Here is a 25,601-nt window from a genome sequence, read left to right on the forward strand (position 1 = left end):
CTGCACGTCTGGAGCCTGTGCTCCGCGACGGGAGAGGCCACAGCAGTGAGAGGCCCGCGTACCTTAAAAAAAAAAAAAAAAAAAAAAAAAAATATATATATATATATATATATATATATTATATATATATATAAAGTGAGACTAAATCAAACTAAAAAGCTTTTGTACAGGAGAGAAAACCATCAACAACATGAAAATACAACTTACTGAATAGAAGATATTTGCAAATCATATATCCAAGAAGGGGTTAATATCCAAAATAATAGAAATAACTCATACAACTCAACAACAAAAAACAAACAACTGGATTAAAAAAATGGGCAGAGGTATTGAACAGACATTTTCCCAAAGAAGATATACAAATGGCCAACAGGTACATGAAAAAATGCTCAACATTACTAATTAGGGAAATGCAAATCAAAACAATGAGATATCACTCACACCAATCAGAATGGCTATTAGCAAAAAGACAAGAGATAATAAATGTTAGAGAGGATGTGACGAAAAGGGAACCCTCATACAGTGTTGGAAGAAATGTAAATTGTTGCAGCCATTATGGAAAAAAGTATGGAGATTTGTCAAAAAATTAAGAACCAGAACTACCATATGATCCAGCTATTCCACTTCTGGGTATTTATCCAAAGAATAAGACTAATTTGAAAAGATTTATGCACCTGTGTTCATCACGTCATTATTTACAATAGCCAAGGTATGGAAAGAACCTAAAGCCCTACTGATGGATGAATGGATAAAGAAGGTGTGGCATATATATATATATATTCAATTGAATACTACTCAACCATAAAAAAGATGAAATCTTAACATTTGCAACAACATGGATAGACCTTGAGGGTATTATGCTAAGTGAAATAAGTCAGATGAAGAAAGACAAATACCATATGATTTCACTCATATGTGGATTAAAAACAAAGAAACAAAGAAACACACAAAGAACAGATCAAACCAAACCAAACCAAACCCACAGATACAGAGAACAGAGTAGTAGTTAATGGGGGGTGGGGAGGGCAAATGGGTAAAGGGGGTCAACTGTATGGTGACAGATGGAAACTAAACTTTGGAGCTGAGCATGCTGTAGGGTATACAGAAATCAAAATATAACACTGTACACATGAAACATATGTTATAAATCAATAAAAAATTGTTACCAAATTAAAAAACATAGAGGAGAAGCTTCATAACGTTGTCTTTGGCAATGATTTCTGGATTATGACACTCAAAGCACAGACAAAAAAAGAAAAAATAGACAAACTACATCAAACTTTTGTATCTCAAAGTACACAATCAAGACAGTGAAAAGATAATGCACAGAATGTGAAAAAATACTTGCTAATCATGTATCTGATGAGAGATTAATAATCAGAATACATAAAGAACTTCTACAACTTAACAAAAAAACAACCACCAAGTCAAAAACTGAGTAAAGGACTAAATACAGGCATACCACACTTCCAGACCATCACAATAAAGCAAATATTGCAATAAAGCGAGTTATATTAAGTTTTTGGTTTCCCACTGCATATAAAAGTTATTTTTACACTATGCTGTATTATACTATGTAATAACATTATGTCTAAGAAAACAATGTACATACCTTAATTAGAAATATTTTATTGCTAAAAATGCTAATCTGATCCTTTAGCAAGTCATAATCTTTTTGCAACAGTAACATCAAAGATCACTGATCACAGATTACCATAATAAACATAATAATGAAAAAGTTTGTAATGTTATGAGAATTACTAAAATGTAACACAGAAACATGAAGTGAGAAAATGCTGTTGAAAAAACGGCATTGATAGACTTGCTCAATGCAGGGTACCCACAGACCTTCAACGTGTAGAAACTGTAGTATCTGTGAAGTGCAATAAAGTGATGTATGCCTGTAGACATTTCACCAAAGAAGGTATACAAGTGGCCAAGAAGGGTGAAAAGATGCTCAACATCACTCATCATTAGGGAAATACAAATTGGAATCACAATGAAAAAAAAATCACACTTTATAGCCATTAGGATGGTTATTATCAAAAAAACAAAAAATAAAGTTTTGGTGAGGATGGGGACCAACCCTGCTGCATTGCTGGAGGGAATGTAAAATGGCACAGCTGTGAAAACGGTTGGTGGTCCTTAAAAATTTAAATATAGAATATCCATACGATCTAGCAATTCTACTTCTAGGCATAGTATATACAGCGAAGAACTGAAAGCAGAGATTCAAAGAGGTAACTGTATACTAATGTTCACAGCAGCTTTATTCATAATAGCCTAAAAGTAGAAACAACTCAATTGTTCATCAACAGATGAAAGGATAAACAAAAATGTGGTATTATACACATATGGAATATTATTCAGCCTTGAAAAGGACTGAAATTATTAGAAACGTTATGCTAAGTAAAATAAGTCAGATGCAAAAGGACAAATATTCCATTTATATGAGGTACCCAGAATAGGGAAATTCATGGAGATAGAAAGCAGACTAGAGGTTACCTGGGGGTGGGGGAATAGGGGCATGGGAATTATTATTTAATGGGTATGGAGTCTCAATTTGGGATGTTACATAAGTTCCAGAGATGGATAGTGGTGATGGTTGTATGATGTTGTGAATGTACTTAGTGCCACTGAACTGTACACTTAAAAATGGCTGAGGGTGCATTTTATCATAACTTAAAAAAATATACAACCATTCTGGAAGGGTATTTGGCAAACTGTGAAAGATTTACATCCTTTTACATCAGTAATCCCACTTCTAGGAATCTATCCAGAGGATATACCTCCAAGAATATGAAAATACATATGCATAACATTATTCATTGTAACAGTATGCTTGTAATTGCAAAATACTGTAAATAACCCATATGCCCATAAACTGAAAGGCTGAATAAAATATGTACATACAATGTACTACAGGGTTGGCCAAAAGGTTCATTTTTTTCTGTATTGTTAGATTGTGACAGCTGTCATATCAGTGTGCATTTTAAAAAAGACTTAACAAAATTGGTGAATTTTTGTGTAGCCATTTTAATATTGAAGATGAAAGAAAAAAAGCAACATTTTCGGCATATTATGCTTTATTATTTCAAGAAATGTAAAAACGCAACTGAAACGCAAAAAAAGATTTGTGCCAGTGTATGGAGAAGGTGCTGTGACTGATCGAACATGTCAAAAGCGGTTTGTGAAGTTTTGTGCTGGAGATTTCTCACTGGACGATGCTCCACAGTCGGTAGACCAGTTGTAGTGATCAAATTGAGAGATTAACTGAGAACAATCAACGTTATACAACGCGGGAGATAGCCAACATATTCAAAATATCTAAATCAAGCACTGAATATCATTTGCACCAGCCTGGTTATGTTAATTTCTTTGACATTTGGGTTCTACATAAGCTAAGCGAAAAAACCCTTCTTGACTGTATTTCCACATGTGATTCTGTACTTGAATGTAATGAAAACGTTCCGTTTTTAAAACAAATTGTGATGGGTGATGAAAAGTGGATACTGCACAATAATGTAGAACAGAAGAGATCGTGGGGCAAGAGAAATGAACCACTACCAACCACAGCAAAGGCTGGTCTTCATCCAAAGAGGGTGATGTTGAGTATATGGTAGGATTGGAAGGGAGTCCTCTATTATGAACTTCTTCCAGAAAACCAAGCCATTAATTCCAACAAGTACTGCTCCCAATTAGAGCAAATGAAAGCAGCACTCGACGAAAAGCATCCAGAATTAGTCAACAGAAAATGCATAATCTTCCATCAGGATAACGCAAGGCCGCGTGTTTCTTTGAAGACCAGGCAAAAACTGTTACAGCCTGGCTAGGAAGTTCTGATTCATCCACCGCATTCATCAGACATTGCACCTTCGGATTTCCATTTATTTAGGTCTTTACAAAATTCTCTTAATAGAAAAACTTTCAATTCCCTGGAAGACTGTAAAAGGCAGCAGGTACAGTTCTTTGCTCAAAAAGATAAAAATTTTGGGAAGATGGAATTATGAAGTTGCCTGAAAAATGGCAGAAGGTAGTGGAACAAAAGGATGAATATGTTGTTCAATAAAGTTCTTGGTGAAAATGAAAAATATGTCTTTTATTTTTACTTAAAAACCAAAGGCACTTTTTTGGCCAACCCAATAACTATGGAGTTGTAAATAATAAAGATGATCTCTATGAACTGATATGGAGTGATTTCCAGGATATACTGTTAAGTGAAAGAAGCAAAGTGCAAAGAGTATAATATGCTTGTCATGTAAGAAAAAAGAAGCTATGAGAAAATACACATGTATCAGCTCTTTTGTGTAAAAAGAAATGCATGATGGACACACCAGGGACTAATGTGATTAGTTACCAGCAGAGAGTTGGTAGGAATGGAGTGCAAAGAATTGGGGGTGGGACTGGCACAGGAGAGGTGAGAAAGGAACAATATTTGACTGTATCTTTTTGTAGAGCTCTCTTTGAATAATGGCAATATTCCAGGTACTCTGAAAACAAAAACAACTTAAAGTAACCATGATGAGGGTGGGGGGGACACAGAACAAAATATAAACAGTCACAACAGTCACAAATGAACCTAAGTGTACTACAGATGAACCACACGCAAAGGAGAGAGGAAGACAACTAACCTAAGTAAATGGAACACCATATTTTGACAGCATGGCTCAAGATAAAAAGAACTGCACACAAATAGTGTACTCTGTTAGGAAATTTCTAACAGGGATATGGGTTAGCAATCCTAAAATTACTTTATGTGTATCCTAGGATTGAACAAATAAATATACCATGGATAATTAGAGCCAGATTTCTCACTAGAAGAGAAGGAAAGGGCTTTTTGGAAACATGGTTGGTTCTAAGGCTTGGGCAAGGAAAACACAAGTTGAGCCTGGTTCAGCCTGCGGAACAGAAAGTAAGGAAGTGATTAAAAAAAATAATGGGCTTATTATCCAAAGCGTACAGGAGGCAACCTGAAGGAGCTCCCAATGGCCAAAGCCGGGACTTTGAGCAATAAAGTAACTTTTATTATAGAGTAACATATATATATTATATATAAAATAATAGAGTAAAATGAGCTCATACCGACACAAATAACTGAATAAATCAATGAAGGAAAAAGAACAGCTCTTCTTCACAGAATTATAATTAAGTGTAGAAGGAATGATGGAAACAGAAAACCACGATTAGGTAAATACTACAGCAATAACTATTACAGGTAGAAATCATTAACAGATGCTAAAACTAGTGAGCAAAAGGATATTTGCATACTCTCAAAGAAACTTATTAATTAGAAAGGAAAAATTATTATTTATAGCGGAGAAATGTGGCAGACAGTACCTTAAGGAAGTGATCCAAGTTAGTGTAAGGCAAACCACATTACGTACCCTACCTCATTGGTATGATGTACTGAGAAAGGTGGAATGTGATTTCTATGGTATTCTTGACAGAAATGCATAACCTCAATTGAATCCATGAGAGAACATCAGACAAACCTAAATCAATGGGCATTCTAAGTAGCTGGCCAGTGCTCTTCAAATGCATCCAGGTCATTAAAGACTGAGGAAGTGTCACAAATGGAAGAGACTAAAGGAGACATGACAATTAAAGGCAATGTGGGATCTTGAATCAGAAAAGGACATTAATGGGAAAACTACTGATTTCTCAGTAAGATCTCTATATTGGTTAATAATATTCCATCAGTGTTAATATTCAGTTTTCCAACGGTTTTGTAAGATGTTAACATTAAGGGAATCTGAGTGAAGGGCACAGGAGAACTCTACTATTTTTACAACTTTCTATAAGCTTAAAATTACTTTAAAAGTTTTAAAAAAAACAGTCGATCTAAATCTTTGGGGAACATGGTTTGGTGGATTCACATTATTCACCAAGCTGAATTCATACTACTGATAATTATTTTCAATTTTGAAAATCTTGAGAAGTCTCCACTTTTTGCACTATCATGTTTATATCTTTATAATAGGTTGTGTTTCAACTTATGCATTACCATGTCTTTTTTCACGCCTGACAGTTCCTTAAGAGTACATACTAAGACCTAGTTACTTCTACATTCTGTGACTAGCAGTCTTTGTCTAAAGGAAATGCTCCGTAATTGTATTCTGAATAAATGATTAAGTAAAAGATCTCAATGCTATAGGAATTATTTACTTACGCTCCACAAAGGAAGTAAAGAGCATTCGGAACCTGCTAAGCCGACTACCTTCATCAGCCCACATCCGTATCACCCCAACTCCTGTTTTAAGCATTACATCGTTGGCCACAGTGCTGCAAAACTTGGCCTTCAGATTTTCAATAGAACTGCTCCCATCGTAGACTGCAACGAAATTTCTCTTGCATTCATTTGAGTGCTCCATCTGATAATCTAGGAACCTCAAATAAATCTGTAACATGAAAACAAAGAAAAACAGAGCTTTTAAAAAGATACATTAAATGTTCTAGTTCTATTATCCAATCAATATGTAAGTTAAAACTGCATTGAGTTTTAACACCTGACAGAAAAACAATAGCTAAAAGGATGATGCCTAAGTAGGTAAAAGAACTAAGACTAATGGTCTGCTTCTTTGGTTGTCTTAATAATGAAACCAAGCATTAAGGAACCTAGTTTGTGTTGTGTCTGTAAAGAGAAATTTTTTGCTCCATGACTATCTTACATGTTTTCCTTGTTATAAAAGCAAACTCGTGGTACTGAGAAACTGGGAAAATAAAAGAAACATAATTCTAGTACTCTAACAATTATTGTGATAAACTTTTTTTTCTTCACATCTAAAAAAAAATTTATTTTTGGCTGTGTTGGGTCTTCGTTGCTGCGCGCGCTTTCTCTAGTTGTGGCGAGCAGGGGCTACTCTCGTTGCAGGGCCCGTGCTTCTCATTGTGGTGGCTTCTCTTGTTGCGGAGCATGGGCTCTAGGTGTGCGGGCTTCAGCAGTTGTGGTGCACGGGCTTAGTTGCTCCGCGGCATGTGGGATCTTCCCGCACCAGGGATCGAACCCATGTCCCCTGCATTGGCAGGTGGATTCTTAACCACTGCACCACCAGGGAAGTCGCTCTTCACATTTTCAAAACCTAAGTTTAATTGTAAGATACACACATCCTGCTTTTGCTGTAACACATCAAAACTTACCTATACTCTTCATAACTGTAATCATTCCCATGTCTTGTCATTTATTTACCCACTATCTCACTGTTGCACATTTAAGTGGTTTTAAGATTTTACTCCATAAATTAACAATTTCTATATTTTCAGTCAGAAAGATTTAAACTGGAGTTTCAAAATACGCACTATTATAGTTTTCTATTTTGCTTAGTATCCCCCTTCCTCAAATTTTATAGGCAGCTTGCCACCTGGCACTAAGTTATTCTTAAAATGTGCCTGACCCATTCTTATTTGAAGAGTTCCATTAGATTGTAGGCTTAGAAAGACCTTGAGCATAATCTCCAAAAGAACAGAATGAAATAGGTATTATTCTTTATGGGCTGGAAGGAAATTAAGGCTCACAGGGATTAAGGAACTTGCCCAAGGTTACTTAGGGCGAGGATTTGAACCTAGGTTGCTCTGACTCTTAAACTGTACGTTCTTCCCATTCCCTGGGATGCCTTCTATGTGTGCAGGCACACACACACGCATACTCTCTCATACACAGTTCACCTTTTGGCTCTACTTGTTCATAGGTAACTCTACAATTAAAATAATATTTTAGTGAATGAAGAATGAAGACTTCTTTGATTGCCTTTGGAGACATCTAGTGGGTATTCACCTGCTGGTTGCTATCCTGGAGGTAGTAGTATGATGCCACACCCATTCTTTATTTTAAAGGGCTTCATAAAACAAAAATGTCAGATATTTTTCCCCCTAAAATACCTTGAGGACATAAAACTAAGAACAAAAACTCAAAAATACAGCTCAGAGTTAAATTTTGACTAGTAACTTTGGCTTATTTGAAATGACCAATTAGCCACTTTCAAGAGACTGGTGGAAAATCACCAGTAATGGATTTCCATTTCAAAATTTCATAAAACCTCCAAAAATATATTTTAACACAGAAGCAATGTGTTTGCTTAAAATATATCATTTGTTTTCATTACTTTCTTCATCATTCATATAACCAAAACATACTGCCCATGGTTCTCTGGCAGTATCACTACTACTGTAATTATTTGTCTTCTCCATTAGATTGTACGGTCTTCTAATGAGCGTATCACATGCTAATTCTATCCAGTACAATTCTTGCTGACAGCAATTAATGAAAAAGTGACTAGGTTTATAAAACCTAGTTTGGTAGAGCTAAATACCAGGAAAATAATTAGGAAGTCTGAAGTATTTACTTTTTTTTTTTTTTTTAACTGAAGAAACATGGTACTTGTGTAAGGCCATAGTAAATGCTCTTTAAATATATAACTTTTAAAAGTCAAGGTTTTAAGGCAAGTCATATGACAAGAATGACATTCTTTTCTATTGTGAATACAGTTAAATACTGCTTAATAGTTTAATTCAACTGATCTTCAGAAAATATTTCTAACAATATGAGGCTGACCAATTGCAATGGGTGAAGGGGTACACAAACTACTCTTCTCTCACCTGAATTACAGGAGGCGAGATCTTTTAGTAAACATAAACACTCTTGGCCTCTTACCCACTCCTATACCCTCCCCAGGGAAGTGGAGAGAGTCACTTGGATGGGGGGGAATTTGGTCCCTTTTTCCTCCCCTCTTTCCCTGGACCAGCGAGTACGAGAAACAGTGACCTGGGTAAGTGGGTCTCTTCTGCAGATGCACTTTCCCTGGATGGGACGGTCCAGTCTAGACTGAGGTAGGAGGTGCACCTAGTGGGTAGGGAATAAGCAAGTCTAGTTTGATTCTCTCACTAAGTTGCTTCCCCTAGCCTTTAGTGGAATAAAGGGGCTAGTCTGAATCTTCATGTTCTCAATTGGTTCGTAACTCCAGTGGGGAAAAAAACGCTTTTTACTAGAGCCCCCAAAAGAAATGCAATGAAATCCTCAGAAAGCTGTTATTTTTATGGAAAGGCCACTGATAAAAACAGACTAAAACACTACTTACATACTCAACACCAATGACTTCTTTTGTATATTTAAGTGAATATTTCTTCAACATCACCCATTAAGTACTTTACCCCATTTTGAGTACTCAAGGGTTATGGTGGTCTTTCATATTTTTTCTTTTAAAGTACTCAAATAAAATCATCTGCTTACTTTCTTATTTAACACAATTTAAAAAATCTGACCCACTTTTTACAAAATAAATTTATTTATTTTTGGCTGCATTGGGTCTTCGTTGCAGCACGTGGGCATCCTCTAGTTGCAGTGAGCAGGGGCTACTCTTCGTTGCGGTGCGAGGGCTTCTCACTGCAGTGGCTTCTCTTGTTGCAGAGCACAGGCTCTAGGTGTGTGGGCTTCAGTAGTTGTGGCACACAGGCTCAGCAGTTGTGGCTCACGGGCCCTAGAACATGCGGGCTCAGTAATTGTGGCTTGTGGGCTCTAGAGCGCAGGCTCAGTAGTTGTGGCACACGGGCTTAGTTGCTCTGTGGCATGTGGGATCTTCCCAGACCAGGGCTCGACCCGTGTCCCCTGCACTGGCAGGCAGATTCTTAACCACTGCACCACCAGGGAAGTCCCTTGATCCACTTTCCATGTCAACTGTGAACAGTACTTTTTATGTTAACTTTAAAAAATCGACTTACTTTTATTAATAAAAAGTAACATTCTCCACTATTCAACATTCTAGGTCACACTCCTAAAAAACTTACGCATATAGAATCATTTCTTCATGAAGTATTTCAAGAAAGAGCAAGATCTAAAGTATTAATTTCACTTAAGCATTTAAATACTTAACTATTAAATATGGTCAAAACCCCCCCCCCTCTGTACATTCATCCCTCAGTATCCATGGGGAACTGGTCCTAGAAAGGACCTGATCTGGATACCAAAATCTGCAGATGCTCAAGTCCCATAGTCAGCCCTCTGTATTTGTGCTTCTGCATCTATAGATCCAACCAACTGCAGATTGTGTAGTCCTATAATATTTATTGAAAAAAATCAGTATATAAGTGAACCTGTGCAGTTCAATTCTGTGTACAACTGACCCTTGAACAACGTGGGTTTGAACTGTGCAGGTCCACTTATATGGATTTTATTCAATAAATATATACTACAGTACTACACAGTCTGTAGTTGGTTGAATTTGAGGATGCGGAACCTCAGATACAGAGGGCTGACTATAAAGTTATACTCAGAATTTCAACTGCAAGCAGGTCGGTAGCCCTATCCCCTGTGTTGTTCAAGTGTCAACTGTACAGCTAAAGCCTTCTATGTTCCCATTATCTTTCCTACACATCCCATCCTAAGTATAATTTTTATAATTCCTATGTACAGTTTTAGATTTTTAAATTTATGTATCTATAAAAATATATAGTATTTTTTGTATATTTTATTTACTTTTTTGTATATTTTAAAATCTTGGATCAACTGTAGAAATGAGTCACTATCCATTTTCCTTTTGGACATTTAGCTTGCTTCCACTTTTTAAAATATTAAACACTGCTGTAAACATTCTTGTATTCTCGTTATGCTCTCATATGATGAGTATCTGGGTGTTTATCTAGAAGCAGGGTTGCTGTATTGTAGGACGTAACAATTTTCAGCTTTACCTGAGCATACCAAATGACTTTCCAAGGTGGCTGTAGCAATTTATTCTTTCAAAGTAAGTTAAGAGAATTTCAGTTCCTCAATCCTTGCTGACACTTGGTCACAAGACATTCAGTCAAGTCTCAAGTAATATATAATAAAATCCTCTGACAAATGCAGAGTCAAGCGACAGCCACCATAATCAAGAAGTTCCATCACCCCCCAAATTCCCTCCTGCTGCTCCTCAGCAGTCAAAATCCATCTTCAATCTTGTTTCCTGGCAACCAATGACCTTTTGCTGTCGTTCCACCTTTCCCATATAAATAAAAAAAAATTTTTTTGGCTGTGCTGGGTCTTCATTGCTGCACATGGGCTTTTCTCTAGTTGCGGCGAGCAGGGGCTACTCTTCGTTGCGATGCGTGGGCTTCTCATCGCGATGGCTTCTCTTGTTGTGGGCCACAGAGTGCACAGGCTTCAGTAGTTGTGGCGTGTGGGCTCAGTAGTGGCTCGTGGGCTCTAGAGCACAGGCTCAGTAGTTGTGGCACACAGGCTTAGTTGCCCTGCGGCATGTGGGATCTTCCCGGACCAGGGATCAAACCCATGTCCCCTGCATTGGCAGACAGATTCTTAACCACTGGACCACCAGGGAAGTCCTAAGTAAAAATTTTATACAAATAAAATCACAGTATTCTGAGTCTGGATTCTTTGATTAGCACAATGCATTTGAGATTCTTCTATGCTACTGCATCACCAATAGTTCGGCTCTTTTTATTCCCGAATACATTTCACTACATAGATGTACCAAACCTTATTAACAACTGAGGAACACTTAAAACTGTTCCCAGTTTTTGTTCATTATGGATAAAGCTACCATAAACATTCACATTCATGTTCTTTGTGTGTAAACATATTTTTCCTTCTCCTGGGTACCCAGTCAGGAGACTGCTGAATAACATGGTAACTTTATAGGAAACCATCAAGCTGTTTTCCAAAATGGCTATATCATTTTGCATTCCTACCAGGAATGTTATTAGATTCCCAGTTGCTCTACATAGTTCCCAGCAGCTGGTATTGTTTTTAAAAATTAGTTATTTTAATAGAGGTATAGAGCTATCCCACTGTGGTTTTAATTTGCAGTTTTGAAATGTCTAAATCTTCTTTGGTGAGGTGTCTGTTCCAACCTTCTGCCCATTTTTAAACTGGGTACTTTTCTTATGGTTGCGTTTTGAGTTCTGGGTTAAAGAAGTCTTTTGACAAATGATTTACAAATATTTTCTCTTAGTGCCTTTTTTTTTCACTCAACAATGTCCTTCACAGAGAAAAATTTTTAATTTTAATGAAGTCCAATTTATAAGATTTTCTTTTATGGATTCTCCTTTGATGTTATACCTAAGAACTCTTTCCCTAACCCAAAGTCAGAGATTTTGCCTATGTTTTCTTCTAAAAGTTTTGCAATATACTTGTTTTTATGTAAGATATTAAGATATAAGTATAGTTCAATTTTTTTTTTTTTTTGCAGTATGCAGGCCTTTCACCGCTGCGGCCTCTCCCGTTGCGGAGCACAGGCTCCGGATGCGCAGGCTCAGCGGCCATGGCTCACGGGCCCAGCTGCTCCGTGGCATGTGGGATCCTCTCGGACCGGGGCATGAATCCGTGTCCCTTGCATCGGCAGACGGACTCTCAACCACTGCGCCACCAGGGAAGCCCCTGGGTGTTGAGTTTTTAAGATTGAGATAATCATGTAGCTTTCCTTCTTAATTTAGATAATGAATTACATTGATTTTTCAAATGTTGAATTGGCCTTGCATTCCTGGGATAAACCACACTTGGCTGTGATTATTTAAGTGTATTATACTTTTCATATATTGCTGGATTAGACTGGCTAATACTTGAAGGATTTTTGCATCTATTTTCTTATCAAAAAATTTTTTTGACGTGGACCATTTTTAAAGTCTTTATTGAATTTGTTACAATATTGCTTCTGCTTTATGTTTTGTTTTTTTGGCTGCAAGACACGTGGGATCTTAGCTCCCCGACCAGGGATCAAACCTGCACCCCATGCATTGGAAGGCAAAGTCTTAACCACTGGACCACCAGGGAAGTCCCCTGCAACTATTTTCTGGAATAACAATTATGATACCAATTCCAACATGTGGGTCTTCTTTGCCCCCCCCCCCCACCACCAGTAATTCTCAAACATCAGCTGGGTGTCCTACAATTGAACTCAATTATGACACCATCTACCCAGAGACAGCATCCGATTCTGAAGGTTGAGGGCTCCCAGGGGACTGGCCTCCACTTCAGATGCCAAACACGAGTCCAGGTTGTCACATGATTCTGACTGACTGGCTATAAATCTGACGTTCCTAAGATCTCATTCTTGGGTTCCTTTAATTTGCTAGGTGGCTTACAGGACTCAGAAAACCAGTTTACTTACTAGATTATTTGTTACCCTGGTAATAAGCCTCCAACTCTTGGGGATTTCCAGAAGTCACCTCATTAACATAAACTCACTTGTGGTTGAAAGGGGCTTGTTATGAATAACAAGACACCCATATCAACTTTATGGCACTGAAACATTTTCAGGAACTGGGGACAAGAGACCAAATATTGTAACAATAGATGCTCTCATTGCTCTTATCACTCAGGAAATTCCAAGGGTTTTGCGAGCTCTGAGCCAGAAATGTGCATGAAGACCAAATATATATATATTTCTTATTACAGAGCAAAACCTCACAGGGGGAATATTGATCAGTAATTTCCTTATAATGTGTTCGGTGGTATCAGGGTGATGCTTGTCTTGAGTTTAGAAGTGTTCCTCCCCTTGTACTTCCTGGAAGAGATTGCAAAGAACTGGCATTATTTCCCCTTTAAATGTTTGTTGTAATTTGTCAGTGTATCCATTTAGGAGCTTTCTTTGTAAGAAGGTTTTTAACTACGAATTCAACTTATTTCATAAATATATGGCCGTTCAGGTTACATATTTCTTCTTAGATGTGTTTGGGCAGCTTGTGGTTTTTAAGGAATTTGTCCAGTTCGTTTGAGTCATCTGATTTTGGGGCACAGAAAGGTCCATTGTTTTACTGGAGGGTCTATAGCGAGGTCCTCTGTTTTGTTCCTGACGTTGGTAAAATGGTTTATATGCATCCAGATATTTACCATTTCTGTACCCTTTCATGAAATTCCAAGATTCTTTCTAGTGCCATTTCTCTTTTATCTAAAGAACTTCTTTAGCATTTTTTTTATAGCAGGTCTGCAGGAAATGAATTCTTTGTTTTTATTAGGGTATGTACTTACTTTGCCCTCATTCCTGAAAGGATATTTTTGCTGGACATAAAATTCTTAAGTTCAGGGCTTCCCTGGTGGTGCAGTGGTTGAGAGTCCGCCTGCCAATGCAGGGAACACGGGTTCGTGTCCCGGTCCGGGAAGATCCCACATGCCACGGAGTGGCTGGGCCCGTGAGCCATGGCCGCTGGGCCTGCACGCCCGGAGCCTGTGCTCCGCAACAGGAGAGGCCACAACAGTGATAGGCCTGCATACCGCACACACACACAAAAAAATTCTTAAGTTCATAGTTCCTTTTTTCAGCACTTAAAGGTTTTGATGCTTGGCTTTTATGATTTTGGAAGAGAAATCCACAGTCATTCAAATTGTTTCTTTATACAAAATACATCATTTTTCTGTGTCACAGCTCAAAGCTTTCAATCTTAGGTTTCAAGTAGCTTGATTTGATATGAGTAGGCTTTGTTTTATGTTTGTTTTTATCCTGTTTGGTGTTTGCTATGCTTCTTGAATCTGTAAATTTGTCTTTCAGCAATTTTTTTGCAGTTATTTCTTCGAATTTTTTTTCTACAACAAACTTTTCTCTTTCTGGTACTTAAGTGACATAAATTTTAGGCCTTTAGAAACTGTTCCACAGGTCCCTGAGACTTTAGTATAATTTGTTTTCAATCTTTTTTTCTCAGTACTTCAAATTAGGTAGTTTCTACTGAGTCACCTTCAAGTTTACTGACTTACTGACCTCTATAATCTCCACTCTTCTATTGGCCCATACAGTGAATATATTTTAGAAGTTTAAGATATATTTTTTCCATTCTAAAATTTTCACTTGGTTCATTTTTATAGTTTCTATTTCTCTGCTAAGATCTATCTTTTCAGGCTTCCCTGGTGGTGCAGTGGTTGAGAGTCCGCCTGCCGATGCAGGGGACAAGGGTTCGTGCCCCAGTCCAGGAAGATCCCACATGCCGCGGAGCAGCTGAGCCTGTGAGCCATGGCTGCTGAGCCTGCGCGTCCGGAGCCTGTACTCCGCAACGGGAGAGGCCACAGCAGTGAGAGGCCCGCAAACCGCAAAAAGAAAAAAAAAAAAAAAGATCTATCTTTTCACTCATTTCAGGAATGTTTATCTTTATCTTATGGAACATGGTTATATTGTTGCTATAAAATCTACAATTCATCTGAGTCCTGTTAGGGTTGGGATCTGCTGCTTTCTCCTTTCAGAATTAATCATATTTCCCTGGTTCTTTATATTGCCAGTAATTTTAAAATTATATCCCGCACATTTTGGATATAACACTGAAACTCTGGGTCCTCTTAAAAATCTGTGGACAATGCTGAGTTCTGTTGCTTGTTTTATCAGGCAACCTACCCAGAAACGTTCAGACTGCATGTACTGCCTCTTTTTGTGGGTGTGGGTTCCAGTGTTGGTTCAGTTTTCAAGGCCTTTGCTGTGCTATGTAGACTTGCCCAGGGCATGCCCTACTCAGGCACTTGGATAGTGTTTATAATGTAATTTGGTCCTCAACACCTTTGCCATGTTTCTGTGGGCCTGTTCCATGCATATGCAGCTCAGGAGGAAGCCAGAATTAGCACCTGTCTCTACCTCCCTGTTCTCCAAGACTTCTCATTCTCTGGGTAACATGGTTTCCTCTTCTCGGTTCCTCTGGTGGCCAGAAAGATAAGTTTTCCTCAGAGTTTTTAGTCTCTTAACCTGTTATGAGTTCTGAGTGACTAAGAACAAAGAGAAAAAAAAATAATGGGGATTCCCTCCATACTCTCCAGACATCACCATATCCTTTTCCAAGTTCTACTGGTTAAGGAGATGGGGTTTCAGTTGCTGCTGTAGCTGCTGTGACTGGTGCTGACCTTGGGCAGAGCTAGTAAAGGGGAAAAAACAAACCAGGGACGCCCCTCTGCCCTCAGTTTGTAAGGGCCCCTTTCTCAGTCTTCTGGCTAGAGCGCTTTCTTCTGTCTGTACCTGCTTTCAGTTCCACAAACCAGCCCAAAAGACAAAGGAGAAGGAAAAAAAACTGTGATTCTTACCCTTTTGGGGTGATTATTAAAGTTTTTACTTCCTTCCCAAACCCATCTTCTAATGGTTACTTTTCAGAATCCTTATGCAGTTGCTTTTTGTGTTCTATCCAGAGTTCTCAGTTATAATAAGTTAAGAGCAATAAGCTGTAGTGGGCTTACTCTATCTTGGCTGGTTCTGGAAGTCATTTATTTTAATGTAGTATAATTGATAAATTTATCTTTATGGTTTACACTTTGTGTCTTCTTTGTTTTTAATAAAATGTTTCCTAACCAAAGGTTATATTTAGAACTATACTCCTGTATTTTCTTCTAAACGTTTTAGTTTTAACATTTAGGAATGAATTTTATGTCAAGTGCAAGACAGGGATCTCACATCAATAGTCAACTGTTGTAACATCAATTATCAAGTGTCTCCTTTTGATCCGGCATGCTATACATTATATACCAAGCTTCCATACGTGTGTAGTCCTACTTTTAGAAACCTTACTCAGTTTTATCAGTTTGCATACCCCAGTGATAAATGCATTCTGTCCAACTACCCCAACTTTATCTCGAAGGGTAAGTACTCCACTTTGTTTTTATTCAAAATTGTCATGGTTCTTCTGGACCCTTTCCTCTTCTTTGTGAATTTTAGAATTAGCTTGCCAAGTTCCCCAGAAAGCCGTGCTGGGATCTGGACTGGAATTTTAAATTGATAGATAAATTAGGGAACAAAAAACACTTCCATCTTCCCATCCATGAAAATGGTGCATGTCTCTCTCTTCCCCCATTTCTGTAGGCCTTCTTTTGTGCATTTCAATATAATTTAAAAATTTACTTCCTGGTACCTTATGATTTGTTCTTTTCAGTTTTTTTTTTAAGTTTTACTTTCAAACTGCTTTTGGCTGTAGTACAGAAAACCAATTTATTTTTCTAGCTCATGAACATTTTTTCTTTCTCTCATCTTGTTGCATTGACCACCACCAATAAAATACTAGCAATAGACATAAGTCTAAAGAAAATGATTTTAAGGTTTCACCATCAACTATGATGTTTGCTTTAAGGATTTTAGTAGATATTCCTCATCATGCTGAAGATACATCCTATGTTGGAATTACATATGTGGTAAACTACATCATTTGATTTCTCATATTAAACTGTCCAAAAATTTCTAAGATAAGCCCATCTTCAGTTATGATTTCTAAAAAAAATTTGGTAGGTTTAGTTTGTTACTGTTTAGTCTTTTGGGTCTTTTTTTTTCCCTCCTTCATTTTATAATTCTCTGGCTTAAAATTCTCTCATCCTATTTATTTAGTTTTGAGAAAACAGGCTGGGGAAAGTTCTTTCTTCTTCAGTTTTCTAAAACAGTTTATATAACATGTTCCTTGAGTATCTGGTAAAATCTAATTTGCCTAGTTTTTCTGTTAACATACTTTAAGTACAAAATCAATTTCATCAATTTGGTAAGAGTTTATTTAGGTTTTCTATTTCTTTGATTTAATTTTGATAAATTGTATATATATACACATACATTATATATTTCAGGAAATTGTCCACTTAGACTGTTTACAAATGTATTAACAAAGAACAGTCTGAAGCACTTTGATTATGGAAAATTTCAAACATGCATAAGCAGAAAAAAGAGTATCATAAACCCATTTCCCATCCCCTAACTTTAGCTTTATCTATACCTCTCCCCACTTCTGCCTCTCATGTATTATTTTGAGACAAATTCCAGAGATATCATCTCACATGTAAATACTTCCATATGTACTGTTAAAGATGACTTTAAAAAATAACCTCATATTATCACACCAAACAAATGAATAATTTCCTAATATAAAATACCAGTGTTCAGACTTCTAATTGTCTCTTAATGTTCCCACCCTTTTCTAGTTTGTTTGAGTCCAAACTCACTCATTCGACTTACATTTTTTAATCATTTGACTTACATTTCTTAATCTGTAGGGTCCCCTGCTGGTTTTCTTTTTCCCTTTGTAATTTATTTATTGAGGAAATGCTTTTTTTTTTTCTTTTGTTCAGCAAGTCTTCTTCATAGTTTGTCTTATAATGGTTTCTAATCTCAGCTGTAGTTGATTTACCACCTTTTCCACTTCTAACATAATTTATGTCTTTTTTTTCTAGGTCAATCTTGCCAGAAGTATGTCCATTATTATTATTATTTTTAAACAAAGGGCCAGCTTTAGCTTTTGTTGACTCTTTCTTTTTGTGAAATTTTTTTTTTGTGTGGTACACGGGCCTCTCACTGTTGCAGCCTCTCACATTGCGGAGCACAGGTTCTGGACGCGCAGGCTCAGCGGCCATGGCTCACGGGCCCAGCTGCTCTGCAGCATGTGGGATCTTCCCAGCATGGGGCACGAACCCGTGTCTCCTGCACCGGCAGGCGGACTCTCAACCACTGTGCCACCAGGGAAGCCCTCTTTTTGTGAATTTTTAATTTCACTTATTTCTGCTCTTTTATTACTGCCCGTTCTTTGGATATTTTGGTCATTCTTTTAGCTTCTTGAGTTGAATTTTAGCTCATTAAGTTTAAATCTTTTTCTTCTCCTAAAAGAAGCATTTATGATCATAAATTCCCTAAAGTACTTTTAGGAGTATCCCACAAGTTTTGATATGTAGTATTTTCACTATTGCTAAGTTTTTTATAAATGTGTACAAATTTCCATCCTGATTTTTTTATGTGACCTATCAATTACAAGGTGGTATATTATTAAATTTCTAAACATATGGGTTTTTTAAAGTTGAAGTTTAGTTGATTTATAATGTTAATTTCTGCTGTAGAGCAAAGTGATTCAGTTATATGTGTGTGTGTGTATAGACACACACACACATTTAAAAATATTCTTTTCCAGTGGTTCTGAGGAACCTAAGGGCAGGACAGGAATAAAGACGCAGAAGTAGAGAATGGACGTGAGGACACGGGATGGGGGAGGGTAAGCTGGGATGAAGTGAGAGTGGCATGGACATATATACACTACCGAATGTAAAATAGCTAGCTAGTGGGAAGCGGATGCATAGCACGGGGAGATCACCTCGATGCTTTGTGTCCACCTAGAGGGGTGGGATAGGGAGGGTGGGAGGGAGATGCAAGAGGGAGGAGATATGGGGATATATGTATATGTATAGCTGATTCACTTTGTTATACAGCAGAAACTAACACACCATTGTAAAGCAATTATAGTCCAAAAAGACGTTAAAAACAAAAAGATAAAAAATAAAATGTTTAAAACGGTTTTAAATTGTAAAATAGTTAGATATCAACAACAATGAAGACACTACATATCAAAACTCATGAAACATCTAAGGAAATACTTCGTAGCATACTGATAGCCCTAAGTACCTGTTAGAGAAAGAAGAACATTTGAAAATTAATTACCAAAGAATTCAATACAAGAAGCTGCAAAAAGAATCACAAGGTAAATCCGAAGAAAGCAGAAGAAATAAAAGCACAAATTGAGAAAATGGGAAGCAAAGAAACGAGAGTTGATTTTTTAAAAAAGCAGTTCTTGAAAACAAACCTCTGGCAAACTGATAAAGAAAAAAAAAGAGCAAAGGCACAAATTTAAAATGGCAAATAGAACTGAGGTTTTAAAAACTGTAAAAGAAAAAAAAAACTGTAAAAGAATACCATGTAAAATATTATACCAATAAATGTGGAACCAGAAAGCATGAGCAATATTCTAGAAAAATAACTTTAAACTCAAAAAGAGATTGAAAATCTAAATAAACCTAAAATATTAAAATAAAGAAAAATATATTCTTTTCCATTATGGTTTATCTCAGGACACTGCATATAGTTCCCTGTGGTATAGAGTAGGACCTTGTTGTTTATCCATTCTATATGTAATAGTTTGCATCTGTTAGTCCCAAACTCCCATTCCATCCCTCCCCCACCCTACCTCCCCCTTGGCAACCACAAGTCTTTCTCTATGTCTGTGAGTGTGTTTCTGTTTCGTAGATAGGTTTATTGTGTCATATTTTAGATTCCACATAAAAGTGATATCATATGGTACTTGTCTTTTTCTGACTTACTTCCCTTAGTATGATAATCTCTAGTTCCATTCATGTTGCTGCAAATGGCATTATCCTATTCTTCTTTATGGCTGAGTAGTAGTCCATTGTACATATGTACCACATATTCTTTAACCATTCATCTGTTGACTGACATTTAGGTTATTTCCATGTCTTCGCTATTGTAAATAGTGCTACTATGAACATAGGAATGCATGTATCTTTTCGGACTACAGCTTTGCCTGGATATATGCCCAGGAGTGGGGCTGCTGGATCATATGGTAATTCTTAGTTTTTTGAGGAATCTCCATACTGTTCTCCATAGTGGCTGCACCAACTCACATTCCCACCAACAGTGTAGGAGAGTTCCATTTCCTCCACACCCTATTCAGCCTTTGTTATTTGTAGACTTTTTGTTGGCCATTCTGACCAGTGTGAGGTGTTACCTCATTGTAGTTTTGCTTGGCATTTCTCCAATAATTAGCAATGTTGAGCATCTTTTCATATGCCTATTGGCCATCTGTATTTTTTCTTTAGAGAAATGTCTATTTATGTGTTCTGCTCATTTTTCAATTGGGTTGTTTTTTTGTTGAGTTGTATGAGCTGTTCGTATATTTTGGAAATTAAGCCCTTGTCAGTTGCTTCGTTTGCACAGATTTTCTTCTATTCTGTAGGTTGTCTTTTCATTTTGTTTATGGTTTCCTTTGCTGTGCAAAAGCTTGTAAGTTTGATTAGGTCCCATTTGTTTTTGTTTTTATTTCTATTGCCTTGGGAGACTGACCTGAGAAAACATTCATATGATTTATGTCACACAACGCTTTGCCTATGATGTCTTCTAGTAGTTTCATGGAGTCATGTCTTATGTTTAAGTCTTTAAGCCATTTTGAGCTTTTTTGTGTGTATGTATGGTATGAGGGTGTGTTCTAGCGTCACTGATTTACAAGCAGCTGCCCAACTTTCCTAGCAACATATGGGGTTTTAAAGTTATTGTTTGGTTGCTGGTTCCTAATTTAATTGCATTTTTGTCAGAGGATGCTCTGCATGATACCAAGCACTGGTATGTACGGCAGACTTCCTTTTCCCATTCAGTGTATGGATCAGTTTCCATAAATGTTTCAGGCATGCTTGTAGAGAATGAAAATTCTCTGGATGTTGCAAGTCAAAATATCATGCTCCATTAGGCAAACTGTGTTGTTTAAATCTTCTAAGCCTTGACATTTTTTTTTTTGCATGCTTGATTAATTACTGAGAGGCAAAAAAAATTACATGCTATAATTGTGGATTTGTCAGTTTTCCTCAGCAACTGTCAATTCATGTTTTGTACATTTTGAGGCTATATTAATACATAAAATTTAAAATATATCTTCCTTCTGAATTCGTGACAATCTTGATTTCAATTTTAATAGCTGTATCAGCTCTTTTAGTATCTATTTTATTCCTATTTGTGTATTTTCAAAATTTCCTTTAGTTAACCTGAAACAGGATTTACTTGGATTTTAAATATAGCAGTTGGTCCAATTATTATTTTTGCCCCCAAATACCTTAATTTTGCCCTCATTTTTTTTTTAATCCACACACTGTTTCCAGTTTTTATTTCAATTTTACCATTTGAAACATTTATTTTGGAATAATTTATGTTTTATGGCTGTATTAATGCTTTTCTGTGAGGGAACCATAACTCCTCGAATTTTAACATAATTTTGTGATACATATTTGGATATATGTAAATGACCTTTTGAATGTTACACTGTCATTGTTGAAGCATTTTAATTGTTTCTTTTTTGAATCTTATTTTATTCATTTTATTTGAATTTTATTTATTTTTTTACACAGCAGGTTCTTCTTAGTCATCCATTTTACACATATTAGTGTATATATGTCAATCCCAATTCCCAATTCATCACACCATCCCCTCCACCCCACTTTCCACCATTGGTGTCCATACTTTTGTTCTCTACATCTGTGTCTCAATTTCTACCCTGCAAACCAGTTCATCTGTACCATTTTTTTAGATTCCACATATATGCGTTAATATATGATATTTATTTTTCTCTCTTTGCCTTACTTCATTCTGTATGACAGTCTCTAGATCCATCCACATCTCTCCAAATGACCCAATTTCGTTCCTTTTTATGGCTGAGGAATATTCCATTGTATATATGTACCACAACTTCTTGATCCATTCGTCTGTCAATGGGCATTTAGGTTGCTTCCATGACCTGGCTATTGTAAATAGTGCTGCAATGAACATTAGGGTGCATGTGTGTTTTTGAATTATGGTTTTCTCTGGGTATATGCCCAGTAGTGGGATTGCTGGGTCATATGGTAATTCTATTTTTAGTTCTTTAAGGAACCTCCAAACCGTTCTCCATAGTGGCTGTATGAATTTATATTCCCACCAACAGTGAAAGAGGGTTCCCTTTTCTCCACACCCTCTCCAGCATTTGTTGTCTGTAGATTTTCTGATGATGCCCATTCTAACTGGTGTGAGGTGATACCGCATTGTAGTTTTGATTTGCATTTCTCTAATAATTAGTGATGTTGAGCAGCTTTTCATGTGCTTCTTTGCCATCTGTATGTCTTCTTTGGAGAAATGTCTATTTAGGCCTTCTGCCCATTTTTTGACTGTCTTGTTTGTTTTTTTAATATTGAGCTTCATGAGCTGTTTACATATTTTGGAGATTAATCCTTTGTCCATTGATTCATTTGCAAATATTTTCTCCCATTCTGAGGGTTGTCTTTTCGTCTTGTTTGTAGTTTCCTTTGCTGCAAAAGCTTTTAACTTTCATTAGGTTCCATATGTTTATTTTTGTTTTTATTTCCATTACTCTAAGAGGTGGGTCAAAAAAAGATCTTGCTGTGATTTACGTCAGAGTGTTCTTCCTACGTTTTCTTCTAAGAGCTTTATAGTTTCCAGTCTTACATTTAGTTCTCTAATCCATTTGAGTTTATTTTTGTGTATGGTGTTAGGGAGTGTTCTAATTTCATTCTTTTACATGTAGCTGTCCAGTATTCCCAGCACCACTTATTGAAGAGACTGTCTTTTCTCCATTGTATATCCTTGCATCCTTTGTCATAGATCAGATGACCACAGGTGCGTGGGTTTATCTCTGGGCTTTCTATTCTGATCCATTGATCTATATTTCTGTTTTTATGCCAGTACCATACTCTCTTGATTACTGTAGCTTTGTAGTATAGTCTGAAGTCAGGGAGTCTGATTCCTCCAGCTCATTTCTTTCCCTCAATACTGCTGTGGCTATTCGGGGTCTTTTGTGTCTCCATACATATTTTAAGATTTTTTGTTCTAGTTCTGTAAAAAATGCCATTGGTAATTTGATAGGGATTGCACTGAATCTGCAGATTGTTTTGGGTAGTACAGTCATTTTCACAATACTGTTTCTTCCAACCCAAGAACATGGTACACATTGCTCCATCTGTTTTTATCATCTTTAATTTCTTTCATCAGTGTATTATAGTTTTCTGCATACAGGTCTTTTGTCTCCCTAGGTAGGTTTACTCCTAGGTATTTTATTCTTTTTGTTGCAATGGTAAATGGGAGAATTTCTTTCAGATTTTTCATCATTAGTGTATAGGAATGCAAGAGATTTCTGTGCATTAATTTTGTACCTTGTAGTTTCACCAAATTCATTGATTAGCTCTAGTACTTTTCTGGTGGCATCTTTAGGATTCTCTATGTATAGTATCATGTCATCTGCAAACAGTGACAGTTTTACTTCTTCTCCGATTTGTATTCCTTTCATTTGTTTTTCTTCTCTGATTGCCACAGCTAGGACTTCCAAAACTATGTTGAATAACAGTGGCGAGAGTGGACATCCTTGTCTTGTTTGTGATCTTAGAGGAAATGCTTTCAGTTTTTCACCCTTGAGAATGAGGTTTGCTGTAGGTTTGTCATATATGGGCTTTATTATGTTGAGATAGGTTCCCTCTATGCCCACTTCCAGAAGAGTTTTTATCATAAATGGGTGTTGAATTTTGTCAAAAGCTTTTTCTGCATCTATTGAGATGATCATATGGTTCTTATTCTTCAATTTGTTAATATGGTGTATCACACTGATTGATTTGTGTATAATGAAGAATCTTTGCATCCCTGGGATAAATCTCACTTGATCATTGCATATGATCCTTTTAATGTGTACGTTGGATTCTGTTTGCTAGTATTTTGTTGAGGATTTTTGATTCTACGTTCATCAGTGATATTGGCCTGTAGTTTTCTTTCTTTGTGACATCTTTGTCTGCTTTTGGTATCAGGGTGATGGTGGCCTCGTAGAATGAGTTTGGGAGTGTTCCTTCCTCTGCAATTTTTTGGAAGAGTTTGAGAAGGATGGGTATTAGCTCTTCTCCAAATGTTTGATAGAATTCACCTGTGAAGCCATCTGGTCCTGGACTTTTGTTTCCTGGGAGATTTTTAATCACAGTTTTAATTTCATTACTTGTGATTGGACTGTTCATATTTTCTATTTCTTCCTGGTTCTGTCTTGGAAGGTTATACGTTTCTAAGCATTTGTCCATTTCTTCCAGGTTGTCCACTTTATTGGCATAGCATTGCTTGTAGTAGTCTCTTAGGATGCTTTGTATTTTGATGGTGTCTGTTGTAACTTCTCCTTTTTCATTTCTAGTTTTATTGATTTGAGTCCTCTCCCTCTTTTTCTTGATGAGTCTGGCTAATGTTTTATCAATTTTGTTTATCTTCTCAAAGAACCAGCTTTTAGTTTTATTGACCTTTTAGTTTTATTGTTTTCTTTTTTTCTATTTCATTTATTTCTGCTCTGATCTTTATGACTTCTTTCCTTCTACTAACTTTGGGTTTTGTTTCTTCTTCTTTCTCTGGTTCCTTTAGGTGTAAGCTTAGATTTGAGATTTTTCTTGTTTCTTGAGATAGGTTGTATTGCTATAAACCTCCCTCTTAGAACTGCTTGTGTTGCATCCCATAGGCTTTGGATCGTCATGTTTTCATTGTCATTTGTCTCTAGGTATTTTCTGATTTCCTCTTTGATTTCTTCAGTGATCTCTTGGTTATGTAGTAATGTATTGTTTAGCCTCCACGTGTTTGTGTTTTTTAAGTTTTTTTCCCCTGTAACTGACTTCTAATCTCATAGTGTTGTGGTCAGAAAAGATGACTGATATGATCTCAACTTTCTTACATTTACTGAGGCTTGATTTGTGACGCAAGATGTGATCTTTCCTGGAGAATGTTCCATCTGAACTTGAGAAGAAAGTGTAGTCTGCTGTTTTTGGACAGAAAGTCCTATAAATATCAAGTAAATCTATCTGGTCTATTGTGTCATTTAAAGCTTGGGTTTCCTTATTAATTTTCTGTTTCGATGATCTGTCCATTGGTGTAAGTGAGGTGTTAAAGTCCTTTAGTATTATTGTGTTACTGTCAATTTCCTGTTTTATAGTTGTTAGCATCTGCCTTATGCATTGTGGTGCTCCTGTGTTGGGTGAATATACATTTATAATTTTTATATCTTCTTCTTGGATTGGTCCCTTCATCATTATGTAGTGTCCTTCCTTGTCTCTTGTAACATTCTTTAGGTCTATTTTATCTGATATGAGTACTGCTACTCCAGCTTTCTTTTGATTTCCATTTCCATGGAGTATCTTT

General features: G+C 36.7%; 1 protein-coding gene across 1 annotated transcript in view; it reads right to left on the reverse strand.

The window, feature by feature from the left end:
- The window catches only part of NETO2 (neuropilin and tolloid like 2), a 64,598-nt gene that overhangs the window by 19,122 nt on the left and 19,875 nt on the right, over nucleotides 1-25,601 (reverse strand). Inside the window, exon 7 of the mRNA XM_089902471.1 lies at nucleotides 6,170-6,398. Within this exon, the coding sequence (XP_089758597.1) occupies nucleotides 6,170-6,398 (229 nt within the window). The remainder of the gene's footprint in view (nucleotides 1-6,169; nucleotides 6,399-25,601) is intronic.

This window comes from Delphinapterus leucas, chromosome 20 (assembly GCF_059928025.1).
Source record: "Delphinapterus leucas isolate spDelLeu-1000000601 "Yukka" chromosome 20, BTC_Dleu_Yukka2, whole genome shotgun sequence".
Taxonomy (NCBI): Eukaryota; Metazoa; Chordata; class Mammalia; order Artiodactyla; family Monodontidae; genus Delphinapterus; species Delphinapterus leucas.